The 21,755-nt window shown below is 37.8% G+C and overlaps 1 protein-coding gene across 1 annotated transcript; it reads left to right on the top strand.

The window, feature by feature from the left end:
* Positions 1-422: 422 nt before the first annotated feature.
* CAPRIN1 (cell cycle associated protein 1) lies at positions 423-21,496 on the top strand (the record flags this gene model as incomplete). The annotated part of the gene is made up of 17 exons (XM_010086663.1): positions 423-485; positions 2,142-2,228; positions 4,657-4,895; positions 5,010-5,092; positions 6,713-6,850; positions 8,280-8,332; positions 8,419-8,505; positions 12,918-13,073; positions 13,723-13,831; positions 14,307-14,368; positions 16,046-16,156; positions 16,698-16,847; positions 17,180-17,330; positions 18,328-18,522; positions 19,712-19,812; positions 20,261-20,324; positions 20,711-21,496. Coding segments are annotated over 17 exons (1,914 nt in total), but the record flags the coding sequence as incomplete, so codon positions are not given.
* Between the last annotated feature and the right edge of the window lie 259 nt (positions 21,497-21,755).

Genomic DNA, 21,755 nt, shown 5'->3' with positions numbered 1-21,755 from the left:
CTGAATCTTAATAGCATTGTCAGTAGTTTTTTGCAGTCGTGTTTTTGGTGTTGTAGGTAATATGCTCTGACTCAGAACTGAGTTTAGCTCTTTGCTGTTTGGACTGAAGGAAATGTGCATTGAGAGTGCTCTCCCCATTAGGAGGAATGTGTATTTCCTCAGAAATTAAGACTAGTCCTGAAGATGTATTCTGATAGCCAAGGAATGTTAAAATATTTATGTCTTGGGGAAGTATCTACATCTTTTTAACCCAGAAGACAAGTGTTCTTGGGTACTGTTTCTACATGACAGTTGTGTGCTTGTGTAATGTGTTACAGTCTGTGTTTACTGTAGTATCGCACGACCTAATTGTGTTAGCACAAGTAGAAAAAAGCACTAACCTGATGCTGGCTTCTCATAATAGCGTTTTTCTTTCTTTTCAGAGCAAACTTGATGATTACCAGGAACGAATGAATAAGGGAGAACGTCTGAATCAAGACCAACTGGTAAAATGGAAAAAAAAAAAACCAAACCAGATCTCTTTTATTGTTTTGTGACCTTGGTGGGGAAGGAAGGGATGAATTTCACTTCCGCTTTCCCCTTGTAAAAAACTAGATTTTTCTGAGCTCTGACTTGACCTCAGTTTTTTATTGCTGAGAACATCTCAATTTTTCTGTTAATCAGAAACTGAAAGAATAGGTAGAGGGTTGTGTTGTAATGCTTTATGCTTGTTGAGGTTAGGTTGTAAATCAGCTGTGGGAAAGATTGGCGTATGTTAGAACCTAGGAGTGTTGAAAGAGCTAAATGATGGAGGTTCTCTGGACATCATCCTTTTCTTTGCAGAAAATGTGCCCAAGGAGAACTTAAAGAGCTTAGTCGCTTGGTGGTAGCTTGTGAATATTGTGTGGTCTAGTTAGAGCTGTAATATAGACCAAGATCTGAAGGGCTCTCAAAATAACTGGTGACCATGTGTATGTCACAGTTACGGGTGCAGCAGATGTTGACACTCTAGATAAGCTGGACTTACTGGATGTATGCTGCTTCTCTCCTTGTTGGGGCTGGCTCTTAAAGTAGGTTATTGTAGAGCTTGACTCAACAGCAGTTGTAATAAATATAAAGCAAGTATCAAATTCAGTTGTATGATGCAAACATGCATATTGATACTTCAAGAGACTACCAGATGCTCAGTAATCAACAATATTTTAATCATAATTCTTAAGATTGAAAAGAGTGAAGGAAAAGAAGTACCCTTCAACTGTTGCAGCTGTTCACAATTACGAAAGATCCGTGTGATCTTTTCATCTGTCTAGGCTTTGCTTTGGTTATTCTATGCCAACTGAAATATCACTGGTCTATATATTTCTATTTTTTAATGGCATATTGTGAAAATAAACCATGGGTAGCTTTCTGTTTGATGGGCAGGGAAGATAACTGAAATTTCATATTGAGCGGGGATGTTGATTAACTGAGTTTTCTGAAGAGCACAGCCTGAGTACCACACTTCATAAAAATCTTTTTTTAGTTGGGGGGAAATGCTGAAAATATTTAGTATTTTCATTTACATCATCTGCTTCTACAAATCAACTAAGAATGATGAATTTTGTGAATCACTTAATGTGTATTTTCTTAGTTAACAGTATTACAAACAGAAATCCTTAAGGAAAAAAAAAGCAAATACAGTTCATGTGCCTTTTCAAAGAAAGTAGCACCTTTTTCTGTCTCAATTGTTCAAGAGCATATCCCATTATTAATTTTGTCACAGCAGTAGTGTAAATGTCTCAGCCATTTGACTCTGTAGTTTCTCTGTACTGCAAGGTAGTTTAAGGAGTTTGTATTGCTTTGGTGCACATCAGAACGTTAGATTTAAGGAAGTAGCAAATAATAAAGATTTCTGGAGAAGGGAACATTACTGACTCAAGGTAACATTGCATTAATTCTCTAATCTTTGTCTCTTAAGCAATTTGGAGTTGCTAGATTACTCTTCTCCCCCATTCCCTTAGCTTGCAAGTTGGTTTTTGTCAGAAGCTGGCCAAGCCCACATATTAAGCTACTATGTCAAGTGTGTGAGCATGAACTAAATATGTTGGATTTTTTGTTGGAAGTAATGTTTTTTGTTCTATGTGTGATGGTTTACTTTTGGATTTGTTTGGACTTTTTTTAAGGATGCAGTGTCAAAATACCAGGAAGTGACAAATAATCTGGAATTTGCTAAAGAACTGCAGAGGAGTTTTATGGCACTGAGCCAAGATGTAAGTAAAGAGCAAGTGGTGTAATGTGGGCTATCAGCTGCAATACCAAACACTTGGGCTTTAAACTCTTTCACCAATACTAGAGGCAGTAGTCACCTCTATTTACACAAGACGAAATGCACGTCGTTTCTTGTATGTTTGGCTGTTTTCTTGTAGTCTGTACTGGTATGTGTTAGGTTTTCTGAAGACTATTCCTAAAGATTTTTTTGATTAACTACATACATGTATGGGAACAAAAAGAATTTTCTCACAAAACGTGAGTGTTGAAAATGTGATTGCAAAAGAGGCCTGTCGTGCAATGGTATAGACAGCCACTTACTGCCAATAGTTACATTTTCTTAAAAGACAGCTTTCACAGGCCTGCTTCTTTCTTTGGCAAGAGACTGAGGGTTTTTGTCTCTTCATATTACCGTAGGGTATGAATTCTCAGGAACTGAAAGTGTTGCAGTTCCTTTTTCAAGATTCTTGTTGTCTTGATAATTGCGAGTACAGTCTGAAACTACAGTATGGGACAGGATTGATACTGTTTTCATAAAGGATAAGTTAACTGAATACTAGTAAAACAGGTAATCTTTTAGGTTGCTGTTTTGTTAAGGATGTAAAATAACAGTGTAATCAAGAATAAGTTCTAAAACTCTAATAGACAGTTCCAGTTATATGGACAGCTTTGCTTTGTTTCTTGTGCCAAGAGCTGCGAACAAGATGACACACTTTAGACCTCTGCACTATCATTGCAAGGAAGAATTAATTCTGGGGCAGACTGAAAGCATAACCGATTGGAAGACCGGAAGATTCTAAGTGCAGTAATACAGTTATGGAAAGAGCAGCAGCATTGGTAGAATTCATTGTGTAATGGATGTTAGTGCAGCAGACTGGTCTAACGAGTGTATTTAGTTTGTGAACAGACTGTGATAATTGGAAGGGCATCAGCATCCTCACATTATAAACTCCTTTCTGCATTTGATGTGGTTGTACATTTAGAGACCTCTAAGCCAAGCTGTTTCTTTGCTTTTCTTGCATCAGGGTGCCATATATGTTTATGAAATGTTAGTAGTGAAGAGCTTTCTTCTTCTAACAAGTTTGTCCCGAAATATTTCCCTGGTCAGCTGACCGCTAAAAAAAGCGAGTGAATCCAGGAGTAATCCACTGGTGCTCTGCTTTCAAACTTAGTTGCAATTGTTCCTAATTGGAGTTAGTTCTTACACAGTTGATTTTAAGATAAGTCTTTGATTTTAAAAAAGAAATTTAGGTGCTTCAGAGGGAGAAAGTTACTGTTATGAGTTATGTTTTTTGTAAAAGCTTTGTAGAGTTACAAAGAGAGCAAGCTGAATTTTGGGTGCTAGATGGTTGGATTAAGAATGGAAGAAGTAGATTGTAGGTTCAGATTAGTGATGCATTTAGACCACTATTATGACAGCAGTTGTAGAAGTACATGTAGAGTACAAATTTGATAATTATCTGTCACCCATCCCCTTCCAGCATCTGTGATCTTCAACTGAAGTTGTTAGAGAGTATATACGTTCCTGTTCCCTTCAGGGTCTATCTGTGGACCTTGTGTCCAAGAATTTGTTCAAACCCTTTTTGAACTTGATAATACTATCTTACCAGCCTTTCATGGCAAAACATTCCATGAGTTCTCTCCTGTGGTAAGAGTACTTTTTTGTATCTCTTTTAAGCTGATCTCTTAGTAGTTTCGGTGAATGCCTCCCACTATCATGGGTATGGTGAATAACTGCTGTGTCCATGTTATCTGCTGGCCTTTGTGGCCTTTATGAAAAATCTGGATCACCCTTACTTTTCCAAATTGAAGAACCCAAGACTTAGACTCTGCTCATAAGGCAACTGCTCTGTCCCCTTTATCAGTTGAGTTGCCCTTCTCTGTACCTTTTCTAATTGCTCTAAGTCCTCCTTGAGTTATGGAAGCCAGCAGCTGTAAAGAACCACAGTGTTAGTTTGAAAGGTACTTAATTTTACACATTTTTGCCATTTTCATCTAGATCAAAATCACTCAGTGTTTACAGAATAATGCATAAAGGAAGCAGATAATAGGTTGGGCTTGTTTCAGATAACACATTAATGTCTAAAACTTTAGACAGGGTAACTGCAGTTACTTGACTGAACTCCTTGTAAGTCATGCAGAGAAGTACAGACTTCAAGTGAGAATATGATCAAGGTCCAATATGATCCAAGGTCTGTAGCACTGATTTTAAAGTTTGTCTTAATTTGCAGGCTTTTGTCTCTGCTTAAAAGATATTCTTCAAAATTCCTAGGTTATTCTGCTGTAATGTTAAATTGATAAGTGGCAGTTCAACACCAAGATCCATCTCTGCATACCAATAAAAGACATTTCAAATCTTTTTTTTTTTTCCCTGAGTTCACTACAGAATCCAAGTTCAAGCAATTTAAAATTGCCTTTCATTTTAAACAGATCCAGAAAACAATAAAAAAGACAGCTCGCAGGGAGCAACTGATGCGAGAAGAAGCTGAACAGAAACGTTTGAAAACTGTATTAGAACTACAGTTTATTCTGGACAAGTTGGGTGATGATGAAGTGCGCAACGACTTGAAGCAAGGATCAAACGGAGTGCCAGTACTGACAGAGGAGGAACTGACAATGCTGGATGAGTTTTACAAGCTAGTTTACCCTGAACGAGACATGAGCATGAGGTAGGCTTACAGTAAAGCACTTATTCTTTATAACTGTCGTTTGGTTAGTGATATATTTGTACTGTGGCAATTGAAAGACTTGGTAAGAAATTAACTCTTATTATTTTTTTAAAGATTGAATGAGCAGTATGAGCAAGCGTCTGTTCACCTGTGGGATTTACTGGAAGGGAAGGAAAAACCGGTTTGTGGAACAACATGTGAGTATAGTCTCTGTATTAAGAGAGAGCCCACTGAATTTGTGCTTGGACTAAAATGCAGTGTCTGATAAAGATAATTAACTAAGTTTTTAGAGTAGCTACTTTTTTCAGATCTTAGCTGGACTGTAACAGAATAACCTACTTAAGTGTGAACTTAACTGTGTAGTGTATTTTTTTTTTTTACTGATGCAACATTGCTTGGTATTTAAGCTTAGACCGTTCCTGCTATTTCAGCATTGTTCTGCTGCTGGTGGTGCTTAGTAGCAGTTCTTTGTTTTCTGGAAATGTGTGGGTGAATGAGGAGCTTTGTCAATAGTATAAACTGGCATGGCCTTATTTAGTGTGATGTTCTGCTCCCCCTTGTCTCCTGCAAAAAGCATTATGGTTTTGCCCTATTTTGATAGATTAACTCTGTAAATCGGGGTGTGATCATCGAGATGGACTGCTTTCTTGCAGAAGTGTAAATTTTCACAAATACATGACTGCCAGCGTTAGACCTTAAGAAAATGGCTGTGCTAGGCAGTTGTCTGTTTCTTGTATCATGGGGAATTTTTGAAGTCTCTTAACTGGAAATTAATAGGAAAGTTTTAGGGGCGATAATCTTTTTTTGTAGGTAAAATGGCTAACAACTTTTGCCTTTTTTAGAAAACAAAACTGAAAACTATTTATCCTTGTTATATTAGAGTAATACTGAGCTTTCAAAAGAGTTTTTTGTGTTCTATCCATAGGAAGTGAAATGACAGTATTGCTCCTTGGAGAGCTAGTCATTCTCTGATGGGATGAAGTCAGGCTGGGTGTTGTATCTGGATCTCAGGATGAGCTTGTAGTGATGTCATTTGCAGCAATTGCTGGTTTGCTTTCTCTCATAGTAGGGATGAATGTTAATGGATTTCTGTGCTTTTCTGTGTGTACATATTGATTCGTACAGTGATTATTATGTGCCAGACGTGCATTGTGAATCTTCCATTTTGAGTCTGTTTTGGTTTTTGTTGACCTAGACATTCATTAGTGCTGCCTGGCCCATGTGGCTGGTTTGTTTTGGTTTAAGATGCCACAGCGTTCATCTGAGGCACTGAGTGCAAGCTTGTGCTTGTTCTGCTTACAAAGGCTGTTTTGAGCCACTTCACCTCAGGGGAAGAACATTCATGAAGGTGGTACCTGTGTAAATTTGTTTGGACTGACAGTTGTTTTTTAAGATATTGACTTACAGTAAGGTGTTTTTAATTGTGAAATTAGAAATAAATACAGTTGAAACTTCATTGAGTTTCTAGAACTTCACAATCCAAAAACCAGAGATTTTTGAAAGAGCAGGAATAAAAGTATGGTAATTAAATCCATAAACGTTACCTTGCTTTGAAGTATTTCACAAATGAGTTTTATATACTTGTAAGATTCTCCTTGCCCTTCAGATTTTTCTGGACAGAAGTGGGTTATTTGATTTATTTAATATGACTGGTAAGACAGAAGAAATTCTGTAACAGTAGTGTCTGTGGACTAGCTTGGGGCAACATCATCTTCCCAGCAAAAGGATAATAAAATTTATGTGAGATCCTTGGGAAGGAAGGAAAAGATTATTAGTACTGAGTTATTGGTAATCTGTACCTTCTTTCATTTTCCCAGACAAAGCGCTGAAGGAGATTGTTGAACGTATTCTTCAAACTAGTTACTTCGACAGCACCCATAACCATCAGAATGGATTATGTGAGGAAGAAGAGGCAGCGCCCGCACCTGCAGTAGAAGACACTGTAGCAGAAGCAGGTAAAAATATGAAGATCCCTTGAGACTAGCATATTTGTTTGTGTTGCACTGTCTTGTCTCTTTGGATTCAACGTAATGATTAAATTGCAAATGCAATTTTAAGCACAAAAAGCACCTGTCTCTGAATTCTCCAGGTGTACTAGTGCTTTGAATAGCAGTGTCGTTTCTTGATAATCAGTTATACATCCAACCAGCCAACATATATAGGGGCTGTCAGCCACTTGCTCAGCTCTGCTCTGAGCCATGAGGAAAGAAGAGCAGAGCTGTGTTCCAGAGGAGTTCTGTAAGGCTGACTCTTGCCAGCTACTCGTTTGGGGAGGCAGTAATCCTATCTAATGATCACATCGTAAATGTCTTCCGTCATGCGCGAGGAAAGCCTTACTGTTCTAACTGTGGAGTGTCAGCTGAGTGAAGGAACAAAGTCACTTAGTAGTACTTGGTTTTGAACACTTCTTTCAGCAGTTGTCCTGTATGTCACTTGCTGAAGTAACAACCCAGGCTAATAAGGAAATTATTTAGAAGCAGGTTTATGCAAATGAAAATCATTGCCAAACATCTCTTTCATATTTTGTTTTCCTGTAGAGCTTCTCATTATGATTTTAAAATAAAATTTTGTTTGTCTGTAGTATTAAAATGATCAAAGATTAAAGTTCTGGTTGCGTGAGGCTTTTCCATTTTTCAGTGGTTCCACCAGTTTAATCCTTTGTTAGAAGGGAAGAGTTTTTGAAGAAGAGAGTATGCTTACATACTTAAGAAACTCGAGTATATGGTACCAAAGTTGAACAGAAGATTAGTGACTTTTTTTTTTTCCTTTTGAATATGTTGTGGAGAAAATTGAAATTTGGGGTAACTAAACATAGCTCTTCATAGCAGGAATTTAATGTGATATTTTTTAATTTTATTTCAAAACTCTGGAAATCCTTGTTATTGCTTAATTCTCTATTAATGTCCTGTCATTTTTATTTTCTTCATTCTGAGACACAAGTTTCATCTTTATCTACCTTGTTACATTAGGGTTGTTTCTGAACTCAGCAGAGACTTAACTGTGCAAGTCAGTAATTTTGAGGCTCTAATTTCATGTCTAATCAAAATCCCATCCCCCTTGAAGAAGTGACAAGGTGACTCCTGCCTTAACAATATATAGCAAGCTTCTAATATTCGGTATTAATGTCACTCAGGAGTAAATGTGTGTCCATTCATCCTTATACCCAGCTCTACTTCACATGTAGTAGTAGTCTATAACACTTTAAATGCTTTTGATAAATGACTCCTACAAAAATGCATCACACTTCTTCAAAATTACACTTTTATTGGGAGAGATTTTTCCATCTTCTAGATCTGTAACATGGGGTTTGGGTGTCAGAGTTGGTTGTTTTGTTTTGGTTTGGTTTTTTTCCTTCTTCACATAAATGGTGTATTTTTCTTACAGAACCTGATCCAGTGGAAGAATTTACTGAACCAACTGAAGTTGAATCAACTGAGGTATTATTCACTGGAAAGATTGTCATTTTGTATAGCTTTAATGCCATTTACTTTTACTTTCATACCCTTTCTTATTTTTATTTTAGTATGTAAACAGACAATTCATGGCAGAGACTCAGTTCAGCAGTAGTGAGAAGGAACAGGTAGATGAGTGGACAGTTGAAACGGTTGAGGTAAGATCTTGTGTATTGCAGGTAAAATTGCAATCCCTGTTTCCGCTGACTCACAATTCCTGATAGGTTTTAGTATTGCTCCCCTTCTCCCGCGATATATATAAAAATACATATATTTAAGTAGGCTTGGACTTGCTACTCTTCAGTTACATGTTTAGCTCAGGAGTACCTAAAATAAAAACTACATAGTCTGGCTAAGTTTGTGGAGAACTTGCTTTTGTTCAGTAGTGGCTTGCTTGGGAAAAAGGGACTGAAAAGTCTTAACGCTTAAGAAGACTGAAAAGATTTTTTTGAAGACTTTGTTTTAAGAACACTTTGCTGCAAATATAGAACTTAAGTTTATCTGCACGGCGGCTGACAGCATGCCATAGTTGTGCATTTCATTGAGCAGTTCCACGGAGAGGGGAGCTGAAAATTGGTATCTCAACTAACACCTACTCCAGGTTGTGTATACACATAATGTTAAAATATGTCTGTTTGTACATCTCTGCTTTCAAGAGATATAGTTCAAGTTTCTAACTTGTTATTGCTTTGCAGTTGAGTGGTTGTTCACTTGTGATGTTTGTGGCACGTTGCTATTGGGATCCATTCCCAGTTTAGTAATTTAGACGGCTACCTGTGCAAGTCCGTTTTAATATACTAGAATTTGTGTTCTTCATGTATTGGAAAGGACAAGTCACGTGGAGTCGTTGAAATGTTTGATGTGTTGGAACTTGAGTTGCATCCATCTGTTGGGAACAGGTATGAGCATCATCTTTCAGGAGCTGGAGGCTTAATTGTTGATTTCCCTTAGCCCTTTGCAGCACCAAATTACCGATGGTTAATTTTTCAGACTGTCCTCCTTGGTGTCTTCAGGCTCTTTTAAGTATAGGAGCAGAGTAAGTGTTCATCTCTTCAAGTGGTGAAGAAGAGAGCAGGGATTTTGATCTGATTATCTAATCTGCCTGATTTTTTACATTCAGTCTGGCTAACATTCATATTGGATGATGTTGAAGACTGCTAAGAGATGTAATAATACTTAGGATGGGTGTGAGGTTTCTAGGACTAACTAGACAAACTTTGATATGGATGTGAGTGATTTTTGTAGTATCTCATCATAGTATTCCATTCCCTTACTTAAAAACCCCAAAATATCACTGCTGTTTAATGTGATTTAAGAAATCTCTTAAAAAAAAAAAAAAAAACCCACAAAAACAAAAAACAAAAAAACCCGGAAGAAACCCTCCAAAATCATACATTAAAGTCATGCTTGATTGGGGTATTCTTACAAGACACTATTTTTAAAGTTAATGCTTGATTGGCTTAAACCTGTCTTGAATTATACCCCAATTACATCTGTCTTTCTACCAAATGTCCAGAGTAGCTTAGAGGTGCAGTTCTCTGTAGTTAGTATGGATGAAGACATGAGAGTATAGGAAGTGTCCTTATGATGGAAGCCTGTGTGCTTCCCTCTGCTCTTAAACTGTCAGGCTGTGTATTGCACAGTTGAAAACTCAAGCACTTCCTCTAGGGAATAATAATAATAGTGTGGTAAAAGAATTCAGGTTGTAATCTTCTATTACAGATAGAGAAATCTTGTATTACAGATTTCAGAAACTTGTAATTTTCCATACGTCTTTACTAGTCAGCTAAATCTGGATTATATCCGCTTTGTTTTCACAGAACAATACAATACGAAGAGTATATACTGCAGTTGTCCCTTCCGTCCTAATTTCTTGGACTATGCACAAATGAGCAATTTAGAAAAATTTAGAGTTGAAGACTGCGTCTTTGTAATTAAGAACCTTATTTTCTCAGGTTTAACAGAAAAAGTGGAAATTGAGAATAAGCGTCTTTGAAATGACTCTTGCTGTTCTTAGTGGCACCAAAATCCCATTTCTCATGGGAATGCAACTGAATTGTCCTTAGGAAAGATGATACACATTGTATAGAGCTTTTGTGCTCTTCAGCTCAAAGTAGTTGTGTTGAAGAGCTGTGAACAATAGCTGTTAATTTTGGAAGCTGATAGTATTCTGAAAGACTAACATTTATGACAATGATTTCTATAGCTGTTCATGAAGAGGAAGTCTATCACAAACTTGTCTCTTAGTAACCCTTGAGTAGATGTGATACATTCAGGATTTCTGTGGTATGCTATGTTTATAGCTTGAGATGTGATGGTGTTTCACAGTGACATTTCTCTGTGGGCCTTCTGTGAGTCTGAAACTGAAGAATTTGCTTGTGAATTCTTAAAGTGTATTCTCGTTTGGATTATAGGATATTTTAATTTTGGTGAAGATGTCCTTTATTGGTAATACTGGGGGTTTTGCTTAGGGTTTTTTTTTTGTTGTTGATTATGTTTTTGGTTGAGGGGGTTGTTGGTGGGGTTTTGTTGTTTATTTTTTGTTGTTTTGTTGTATTTTTTTTTGTTTTTAACTGCTTCCTTTGTAATAGGCACCTGACTCTGAATCTGCTTTTGTACAAAGCTCTCTGTGTCTTAGATTATGGAACTTGGGTTGGATGGATGTGTGTGTATTTAGTGCAGAATTGGAAGCTCTGTTCTGTGACTGCCAGAATACAAGTTAATTCTGCTTGGTTTGTGGTCTTATTAATTTCTGTTTTTACCTCTCTGTCTTTCCTCCTCCTTTGCCCCCTGGCCTTCTCTACCCTGTCATTCTCTGGTTTTGCCTGGGCAGCTTTGCCTGTTGAGAAGGTCAAGGGGCAGGGTGTCTGGAGGCAGGGTGTCAGAAGGTGAGCGTGCAATTTGATGAGTCAAATACTAATCTGCAGAGAGGTTCAGCTCTCCTGGAAGAAAAGTTTCACCTTGCTGCTGTGCCCAGATGATGACTGGAGATGGATGGTCAGATAATAATTTGCTTTTTGAATAATGAGTTTTTCCAAATTTTTTTTTTTTCCACTCACAGGACTTAATTCGTAATTTGGAAGCAGTCTGTAATTTGGAGTTTAGGGACTGTGTAATACAGCAGAGCAGTTGTGTTTGTTTTCCAGTGTGGACAGCCTTAGGATATACTTCATGGGAACTGTCAGATTGCTTCTCTTTCAATGGCTAATAGTGGAGATTTGGATCTGAAGGGAATTCTGATGTAGATTGTGGTTGTTTTTTAGGGGTTTTTTTAGAGGTTTTTATTTATGTTGTATTTTCTGTTACAAATAGCTAGGGATTTGGCCAAGGAAAGAGTAATTGGAGTCATTTACAGGCTCCTTTGAGGGTAGATGGAGGGAGTTCGAGTTTAAAGTTCAGACCTGTGATTATAGAACTGGTCTAAAATAGGACTGTTTTGTCACTTGTCATGACTGCTGTATAAAAATCTGTCTTCTGCAGTTCTAATAACAAATCAGATCTTTTACATAAATATTTTGAACTTTCAGGTGCCTGTGTGCTAACTTACATCCCCTGCAACTCTTAAGTTTAAAGCTTACCTTTTTAAGTGGAAGATTATTAACAATTAAAAGCTCATGGGAATAGAGAAGTGGTAGACAAGTTATTGACAATGATCTTTTTAAAGGACAGTTATTGACATGAGTGCAAACTGAAAATGGGGCTTCGGTATTATAGGAGTTGCCTAAAGAGCAAAACCGGTTAGGAATGCCAAAGTGCCACTTTATGCAGCTCGACTGTCCTTGTAACTGTCTTTTTCAAGCTTTGTGATGAGGGATACTCTTAGATGCTCATGTTCAGCTTTCCTGGTTGCTCTGCTGCTTTTGATAAGGTGGTGTTTGAAAGCATGTTGCTGTTTGTACCTTTGTTTATGTGCACCATATTGGAATATGTCTCGTAAATCTCAGCTTTCTTGCCTACTCTAGTTGTGCTTCTGGCGTCCCCACATGGTTCTGTGTTGCAATCTTCCTGTCACGCAGTGTTGCCTGCTGTGCTCCGAGACCATAAATCATCTAGCTAGGATAGCACTTGAGAACTCAGGTCTAGACATGACTATGAAAATTTGAAATTTTGAAGTCAAGAAGGATCCATAAATTCTGACTCTACTTACATTTACTAAAAAATATGAGAAAAAAATTGTTCTCCATGTGTGCGCATTTCTGAAACGTAGTCTTCCCTGTCTTTCTTCAGATTTCCAAATGTTGATAAATTTTTGTCTCAAATCCTACTCTAAAAACATCCCCATAATATTGAGGAAATATTTTGTTAGTGCTGTTCTTAATGGGGAATAGAGTAGATAGAAAGAAAACAGAGCACAGTTTGAACTTTCTCATCCTGTGAACTGCTCAGATCAGTAGCTGGCCACCAGTATTGGCATGACTGTAGGAGGATGTACTGTTTTTCTTCAAGGACACTGTAGTAGTTACATCCATAATGAATTAAGCAATAACCATAAATTTCAAGAACTACTGAGTCACTTCTGTGCAGTATTATCTTAAGCTGAAATTTCAGTCAGTTGCTTGTTTCTTGTTAGGTTGTAAATTCACTGCAGCAACAGACACAAGCTACATCTCCTCCGGTTCCGGAACCTCACACACTCACTTCTGTGGCTCAAGCAGATCCTCTTGTTAGAAGACAGCGAGTACAGGACCTTATGGCGCAGATGCAGGGCCCGTATAACTTCATGCAGGTATGGTGAACCAACTGTGGCACTGTGAAGCTAGACCCAAAGAAACACTGGGTGCTGTAGTGTATTCTGCTTAAGTGGGACCAGCTGTAAAATACCCTTCTGTAAGCTAGTTCTAAATTTTGTGTTATGAAAAACATCTACCACGTGAAGAGAATACTTTCTGGATTGCTTCTTGAAGGCTCTCTTTTAACCTCTGAAGTTAGAACAACTAGAAATGCATTGGGAGATAATGGAATACATCAGAAAAAGCCTTTCCTCCTCCTCCACAAAGAAAAAGTAGACACATTGGTAACAAATGAGGCATACACTTCTTATGTTCCTTTTTTTTTTCTTCCTACAAAGTGCTAATTTAGGATAAAGAATAGATAACCACCTACTCTGTCTGGCCATTAAAATCTCCTTCCAGTTGTCTTTTTGTCAGATAAGCTGTAATTTGTATGTGTGGACTGAATTCTGATGTGATAAATAGATTTTTGAATTTTTTGTATCTTAATGACCTAAAATATGTGGTGAACCCAGCAATTCTGTAGCTGTGGACTAAGTTTACTTTATTTTGGCCTGGTCATTTCTGTATTCTGAATGTTAATTTTTTTAAAATACAGTCAATAGATATGATTTTTTAAATTTTTTTTTTTCCCCCCCCCCCCAGGACTCTATGCTGGAGTTTGAGAACCAAACACTTGATCCTGCCATTGTATCTGCACAGCCTATGAATCCAGCACAGAATTTGGACATGCCACAAATGGTTTGCCCCCCAGGTTTGTAATGGTAAATCCTAAACGTAAAATATTGGGCAAGCCTGCAAGTCATCTGTTAGAAATGCGTCAGTTACTGCTACATAGTAAGGGGGTCGTCACAAGTAGTAATACGGCACTCCTAAAGCTTGTTTTTCTCAGAAATGTGATATACTTTTGAAGCATACTGTTTGTAGGCTTCCAATTTTTGCTTGCTTCTAGATTTTGCTTGAAAATGTGGAACAATTTAAACTTTTTAAAAATGGACAAAATAGTTTTTCTTAGACTTTTGGAAGTTGCTGTAGTATTTTGCACAACTGGAAAAAATGCACTTTGCACAGAAATGGTAATTGGTATTTTGAGTATGATTTTGCTGTACCAAAGGCATAATCATCTTCACGATGATGAGCTCTCAAGTAGCAGAATTGGATAAGCTGGTAATGCTGTTCTGTAAAAGGTTTGATTGTACTCTGTAATAAGTGACATTATTTTACTTCAGTTCATGCTGAGTCAAGACTTGCCCAGCCGAGTCAAGTTCCTGTGCAACCAGAAGCTACACAGGTAACAAGTTTAGTAACTTATTTTTTGGATTTTAAACTTATTTTAAGTCTTGACTGATGTTATCGTAGGAATTAATTCCTTAACTATGTGAGAAATTAAAGAGAAAGCTGACATTCAGATTTTGGGAAATCGGTTATCTCCTTTATCTCTTCAGCATTGTCACTTACAAGCATTACTATCCACGGCCTTTAAGCTGTGCAGCCATTGTGTATTTTCTGTAATGAAGTCTTATCAGGCATTACCCTGTTTGGAAAACTGTTGGGTTCAAGGTTGAAGTGTGAGTTTATTGAGGAAACTGTATTTCTAATTAGGGGCCTCGTAAAGTGAAGGGCACAAGCACGGAAACGATTGCAGTTTGCACTGCTCATTCTAAAGGCCCCGTGTGGACTTGTCCACAGTTACCAGTTCTTTCAGTCTGTGGAGCACACCTCAGTCTAAAATTCGGGGTGTTAATGTGATTTTCATTTCACAAATTGACTTCCATGCGTCTGTGTGTTAGGCTGCCGTCACGTAAAATCTGTATTCCACCTGACAGTGGTGAATTTTAAGTGGGTTTTTTCGTGATTGAGAGGAAGGACTTTGTTTGGAATGCTGCTCTGGATAGTCTGGCTCTCATACAGTAGTTTAACTTGAGGTTTCTCTGTGGCAGTTTCGTACTGAATTGGCTAGTGTTTAAAGAACTTCCTGATTTTATATGAAGTATGTGTGGCATTTCTGAAGGACTCTGCTGGTCTCAAGTAATGAATCTGATCCCTGTAGGTGTTTGAAAACCAAAAGAAAAATCAGTATAGATAGTGTTTATCAGACTAATGGTAGTATAAATTGCTTGCTTTATCTTGTCCGGGTTAGATCTGCAAGTTTTAAGTCACTAACTTATATAGAAACAAGAACGTGGGTTTTTTTCTAGTTTCCTCTGGATGTACCTGCTGAATTGCTGGTACTCCTAGCAGTTTTGTTGTTTTGTAGGTGTCAAATAATTTTTTTGTCAGAGAGTTCTCTTTGCATTAGCTTTCATTTTACTGTTAAATGGTGTTTATGACTTAACTCCAGTGGATTTTTTTCTTATTTTCCTTACCTCAACCAGTGCTACCAGTGATTCTCTTGGGGATCTTGCAAGCAGTAGCTAAACTTACCTCTCTCCTTTTGAATGTTCAACAAGGTGATGTGAACACACCCATCACTTGTTGTCAGTTGCCTCTTAAAGTCCCCAATAACCTTAAATGCAAAGTCCTCTGCTTTGTTGGCTGGAGTTTTCACTGGACTTTGTGTAGGGGAGCAGAGGCTGTAAAATGAGCAAATTCTGTCCATTGGAAACCAGCACTTCTCTATTTCTGTATGAGCTTGAAGTTCTCTCATTTAAACTTCTTTGTATTTCTCTCTCTCTCTTTCCACAGCTTTATTGTAATGCTAGTTGGGGTTGCATAAGGAACAGAAATGTCCACAGAATACAGTCTGGCAGGGAGCGGGTGGGTGTGACATGTTAGAATATATGTCAAGATGAGGTGGTGAAACCTCTACTTGTTAAAAAGTACTTAATTTTTAATGGTTGTAAAGATTTGCTGGAATACATACTTTTACTAGAGAGTACCATTCATTCCAGAGTTCTCTGATACTTTTTATAAAAACTGTGTGTGAGCATCAGCTGACTTTTGGGGGCTTTGGGGTTTATTTTGTCAGGTTCCCTTGGTTTCTTCTACAAGTGAGGGATATACAGCCTCCCAACCCATGTATCAGCCTTCTCACACAACAGAGCAACGGCCACAGAAAGAATCAATTGACCAGATTCAGGCAAGTCAGATTTCACAGGGGTGGGAAGGACTCTGCTTGCAGGAGCAATCAAATGTTAGTCTGTGTTTCTTTGTAAATAAAGTTTTTTAATTTTTAGTTATCTGTTGATAGGGCCACTTCACTTCTGTTTAATTTCAAAATTTTGAGCCTGTCTGTGAGCAGTAAGTCCTTCATAGTAAGACTTTTAACTTACTAGGTTGTCTGCTTATTTAGAAGTAACATGCCAGTATCGGCATCTGTGTTGTTGACTTAGGAAATGTGATTTTTTTTTTTTTTTTACACTGGCTAGCAGTTAGCCCAGAAACTTGTTCATTTCTCCCTCTAGTTCTTTCTAGTTGTGTTTCAAGCTAATGGGGGAGAAGATTACTTGATTTTTCCTCTCCTAATGCTGTTGTTAATGAGGCTGTTCAGCTGAAGTAGAAAATACTCATTTCTTGAGGTGAACCTGAGGCGTTGTCACTTTGAAAAAAAGTCAAGTTTTTAAGTTAAATTTTTTGTATTACTCAAAAACTGATAAAATGTTATTTGTTTTTATTATTAGGCTTCAATGTCACTGGCTGCAGACCAGACCCCATCATCATCATCACTTCCCACTGCATCCCAGCCACAGGTGTTCCAGGCTGGATCTAGCAAGCCTTTGCATAGCAGCGGGATCAATGTTAACGCAGCTCCATTCCAATCCATGCAAACAGTAAGTAGTTGTGCTGGGTTGGACACCAGATACCCACCAAAGCTGCTCTGTCGCACTCCCTCCTCAGCTCGACCGGGGAGAGAAAATACAATAAAAGGCTCGTGGGTTGAGATAAGGGCAGGGAGAGATCACGCACTAATTAGCATCGTGGGCAAAACAGAGTTGACTTGGGGAAAAAATAGTTTAATTTAATCTATTACCAATCAAACCAGAGTAGATGATTTTGTATTTGTCTTTGGTTATTCACATTTCTCAGACTTGTATACTTCTTTACACGATGCAATGAAGAATTGTAAAAAATGAACCAGAGCGCTATTTTTCTAACGTTACAGGTATTCAACATGAATGCACCTGTTCCTCCTGTTAATGAGCCAGAAACCCTGAAGCAGCAAAATCAGTACCAGGCCAGTTACAACCAGAGTTTCTCCAATCAACCTCACCCAGTAGAACAATCAGATCTTCAGCAAGAGCAACTCCAGACAGGTAAACTTATTTTAGCAAAAACCTAAAATGGCCATAGCTTCAGTAGAGCACATGATCAGGCTGGGAAGTCCTAGATGATGTAGCAGAACGTGTCACACATTCTGACATGTTCCTGGTCTTGCGAAGCTTTCCCCTGAACCGTACTGGTTTTTATTATTCTGTCTTGGTTTATCCAACAGGGGGTGGAATTCAGTATGTATATTTCCAGCTGCTAAAACATTTTTGCCACTTGATTCCGTTTTATATGGGTTTGAAAAACATGAACAGGATTAAGGATTATTCTAAACATGAAAGCAGTAAAGTGGAGTACTTGGTCTGCTGATGTTAAAGTTGGATGATCCTTAAATTTGCTTAAAAAAAGGTACTATATGAGATGGCTTTTTAAAAAGGGAAATAGTAAGCAAGAATTGAAGGCAGATACGGACTGCTTTGCACAGGTGATGGAAGGTTCACAAAGATCTGGAACCTTTTGCCTTTTGATTTACATGTCCCATAGAAAGAACGAATCCCCTAGCCTGTACAGTCAGAACGGCAGCTCTGTTTAAATATTCCCATCAATCTCACCTGAGTCAGCACAGCTACACCTAACAGGCAGGATTTAGTTGGTGAAAGCAAAGATTTCTTGGTGGCTCTCTGCCAGTTCAGAGAGGAGGCAGTTATAGATTATATTGTGTTTTCCAGAGTGTGTGTTGCTGATTTTTAAAGGATTTGAAATAGGACAGGAAAACTGTACCTGCATTAGGAATACTTGTTGCTGAACTTAGAGACTTCTTGACACTGACTCAAATGAACTCTTCTGTTTCTGGATAAGTAATCCAGAAATATTGTGGTATATCTGACTACTAAACTTGATACTTAATTCTGCAGTTTATTTTTCTTTGAATGGGTGGGCGTTCAATGGTATTTCAAAGCTTTGAATGTTGAGTTTGAAGAGAGTACGTGTGGGAACATAAACACAAACTTACATCATTTTTTTTTCGCCCTACTTCCAATATAGTGGTTGGTACTTACCATGGTTCCCCGGACCAGACCCATCAAGTGGCGGGTAACCACCAGCAACCTCCCCAGCAGAATACTGGATTTCCACGTAACAGTCAGCCTTATTACAACAGCCGAGGAGTGTCTCGTGGTGGATCACGTGGGGCTCGTGGGTTAATGAACGGTTACAGGGGACCGGCAAATGGATTTAGAGGTAAACAGCTTTATTAAACTCTCTCATTTGACTTTTACTTACTTTCTGGAAACACCATGTTAAGATAGCAAGTGTTAAACTGACATACTCTTGTTTTTATAATGTAGTAGTATCTCTGTAAAAACTTGTAGTAAAAATTCCTTTTGTGTTAGCTAACTTAAGCAATTGGTATTTTAGGTGTTTGGTGAGGCTTCCTACTAGGATGCAAATGAAACTTTTTTTTTTCTGTTCTGTGCTGACAGCTTAGTGTTAGTTTGATAAGGCATCTACTGCAAGTATAAGCAAACATGGAAATATCCATCAGAATTTCACAACCATCGAGTGAGGAATTCAGATGCCAGCTGGTATTTCAAAAATGCTTTATTTCCAGTTATGGTAGAAGCAGTGTATTTTAAAGAGTTCCATGTTTCTTCATCTTGAGAATAGGCTGGATAGTATAGAAATACAAGAACAAAGAAGTCCAAAAGTCATTACTTTGAGGGAATTAACAGGAGCGGAGGAATTATACTGTAATTCTGGATAAATAAGAGAGGTGGTGTCAGTGTTAGAAAGATGGGTATGTTAGAATGGGGCAGAGTGATGGTGTCCTTGTCAGGTGTTAAGGGATTAGACTGATGGATACAGTGCTGTGTGCTTTTGCCATGTTCTCTTCCTCTCGTGTGGATGGAGAGTAGAGGAGAAACCTGTATAACAAAAATGATTGACTGCAGTAGGGAGCTCAGCGGTCACTACTTATCTGCTAAAAATTGATGTGGATTCCAGGTGTTAAGACCGTTGGGACTGGAGCCATACTTGGACATGGTTCCAGCACTCAGAAGAATCTTGGCTCAGGAAAAGCTTGCTTGAGTTGGCTGTTGCGGCCTTGCAGGTCGCAGCTGTTACATTTAGATCCTAGTATTACATTTAGCTCTGGATTGAATGTTACGTAAATCAAACCTCAAATTACAAGAGAAATGCATTGAATTGCTGTCTCCTCCCAGTTCTTACTAGGTGTTCATTCTTGTTTCTTGTAGTAGTATTAGCACTGATGTTGCAAACATTTGCTTGACTTGCAGGTAAACAGTACTTACTAAAGGTGGTTTTTTTTACGTCAGTTTTAGGTAAAATGTTGTTATGCTACCAGATAAAAAAAAGCAATAACATAATAGGTTATCATTTCCAAGTGAAAGATTTGTACCTTGTTCCTTAGGAGGATATGATGGCTACCGTCCTTCCTTTTCCAACACTCCAAACAGTGGTTATACGCAGCCCCAGTTTAATGCTCCTCGGGATTATTCAAACTACCAGCGGGTAAGCTACCATTATGTTGTGGTGATCTAGAAGTATAAGAAAAAATTACGTGACAACAAAAGCACTCAAATCTATTAGTGAAAACTTTTCTGAGGACTTTTTTTTTATTACTAGTGAAGACAGAAGTTTCAGGTACTAAACAGATACTGAGAAATAGCAGAATATTAAATGGCTGCTTATAATTGGGAAATGTGTTCTGTTTGGCTGATTGATCTCTAAAGGAAATAGTCTAGTAACTAGGACTAGGACCATCTAGGTACTAGTAGGAGTAAGAATTTATTTTTCTAAGATTGGTTTAAACTCATAAAATGCTCTATGTTGAAGTCACAGGTGTTTTGTCAGTGCATGTTGTTTTAAAAGCTCCTTATTTTATTGGCAATTAATAGCTTCCTGAAACATAACAAAATGCTTGGGTTTTATGTCAAATTTTTTCATTTCTTTGCTTCAGGATGGATATCAACAGAATTTCAAACGTGGCTCTGGACAAAGTGGACCTCGGGGAGCTCCTAGAGGTAATTACCGAGTAATGAATAATTAATTTATTTTGGGGCTGAATGGAAGTTTTTGATACAACTTGTGGAGTTCTGGATTTAAAAAGCAACCAATCTAATTTTAGTCTTAGGTTCATATCTTCGTGATTTTTTTTTTAATTTCCATTTTTTACTTGAAGCGATAACAACTTTGTAGTTCTGGGAAAAAAAAAGTGATGGGATTAAGCTGAAAACTGTAAAGACAGGTTATATACTGCTGAGTTTTGATTTGAAGGGGCTTTTAGAATGATGTATAGTCTGGATATACACCTGGGAGTTTTAACCCAGTTTAGACCAGAGCTTTCAGGAATTTTTTTTAAAATAACCTGACTTCATGCATAACTCAAGTACCTTTTTGTGTTTTCTAGGTCGTGGAGGGCCCCCAAGACCAAACAGAGGGATGCCTCAAATGAATGCTCAGCAAGTGAATTAAACAAATTCACAGGATTACATTAAACGCCAAAAACACACTGGCCAGTGTACTATACATGTTACCAGAAGAGTTATTATCTATTTGTTCTCCCTTACAGGAAGTTTGTTGTAAAGGGACTATTTTCATTACCCATAATGACAGGACTACAGTTGCCAGCTTTATGTTACCTGGATATGGAAAGGATCGAAACGTTTACTCTGCATGTTCTGTCCTAAGCATCATCTTGAGCCTTGCACATGAGATTCAGATTCCTCACCCTTGCTAAGAGTAAAGCAAAAAAGGCAATTTTCAGGGTGATCCAATCTCCGTGGTTAACTGAAGTGGCAGGAAAAAGTAAAGACTTGCTTCTGACATTAAAAAGTGATGTAACAAATTTGGATAAAATCTGCAAATTCGTAAAGATTTACTCTGGTAGTTGACAAAACTTAATATTCCCATGAAAGGATGGAAAAGGTGAAGTGTGGCTTGGTGTAGAGCAACTGCATTTCAGCTTTTTCTTACTAAATTGAAGCACTGAACAGTTAAAGATGCGTAGCGATGTGTATTTCCCTCAATAGACTAATAGGCTTATAGCCAGTTTTTGACAAAGAAGCAGCACCCTTAGCTACAGCATCCCTCATCACCAAGGCCCTGTCTACTGTGGCTAAGGATTTAAGATCACTTGCGTAACTGCTAATGTAATTGTGTAATTTTATTATTTTTTTTTAAAGAAGAAAAAAAAGCTTTGATTTGGCACTTCAACAAAATTTTGCAACAAATGTGAGATATAATCTGGATGGCCACTGTATATTTGATGTGAAATATTTAGATATCTCTTTGAAACACTTTTAAAGTTTCTTTGATAGCAATGACTTTTGTAAGGATTGGTATTCTCTATCATTCCTTATGACTTGCACATTGTCTGTCACTAATACTTGACCTTGCTGTATTATCACCTAAATAACTGATGCCGGTACTGATGGAAAGCTCTAATGGATAAT

The sequence above is a fragment of the Pterocles gutturalis genome, unplaced genomic scaffold (genome assembly GCF_000699245.1).
Source record: "Pterocles gutturalis isolate BGI_N339 unplaced genomic scaffold, ASM69924v1 scaffold14741, whole genome shotgun sequence".
In the NCBI taxonomy this organism is placed as follows: Eukaryota; Metazoa; Chordata; class Aves; order Pterocliformes; family Pteroclidae; genus Pterocles; species Pterocles gutturalis.
Note: the sequence above shows the minus strand (reverse complement) of the source record. Positions and strands in the feature narration are given on the sequence as shown.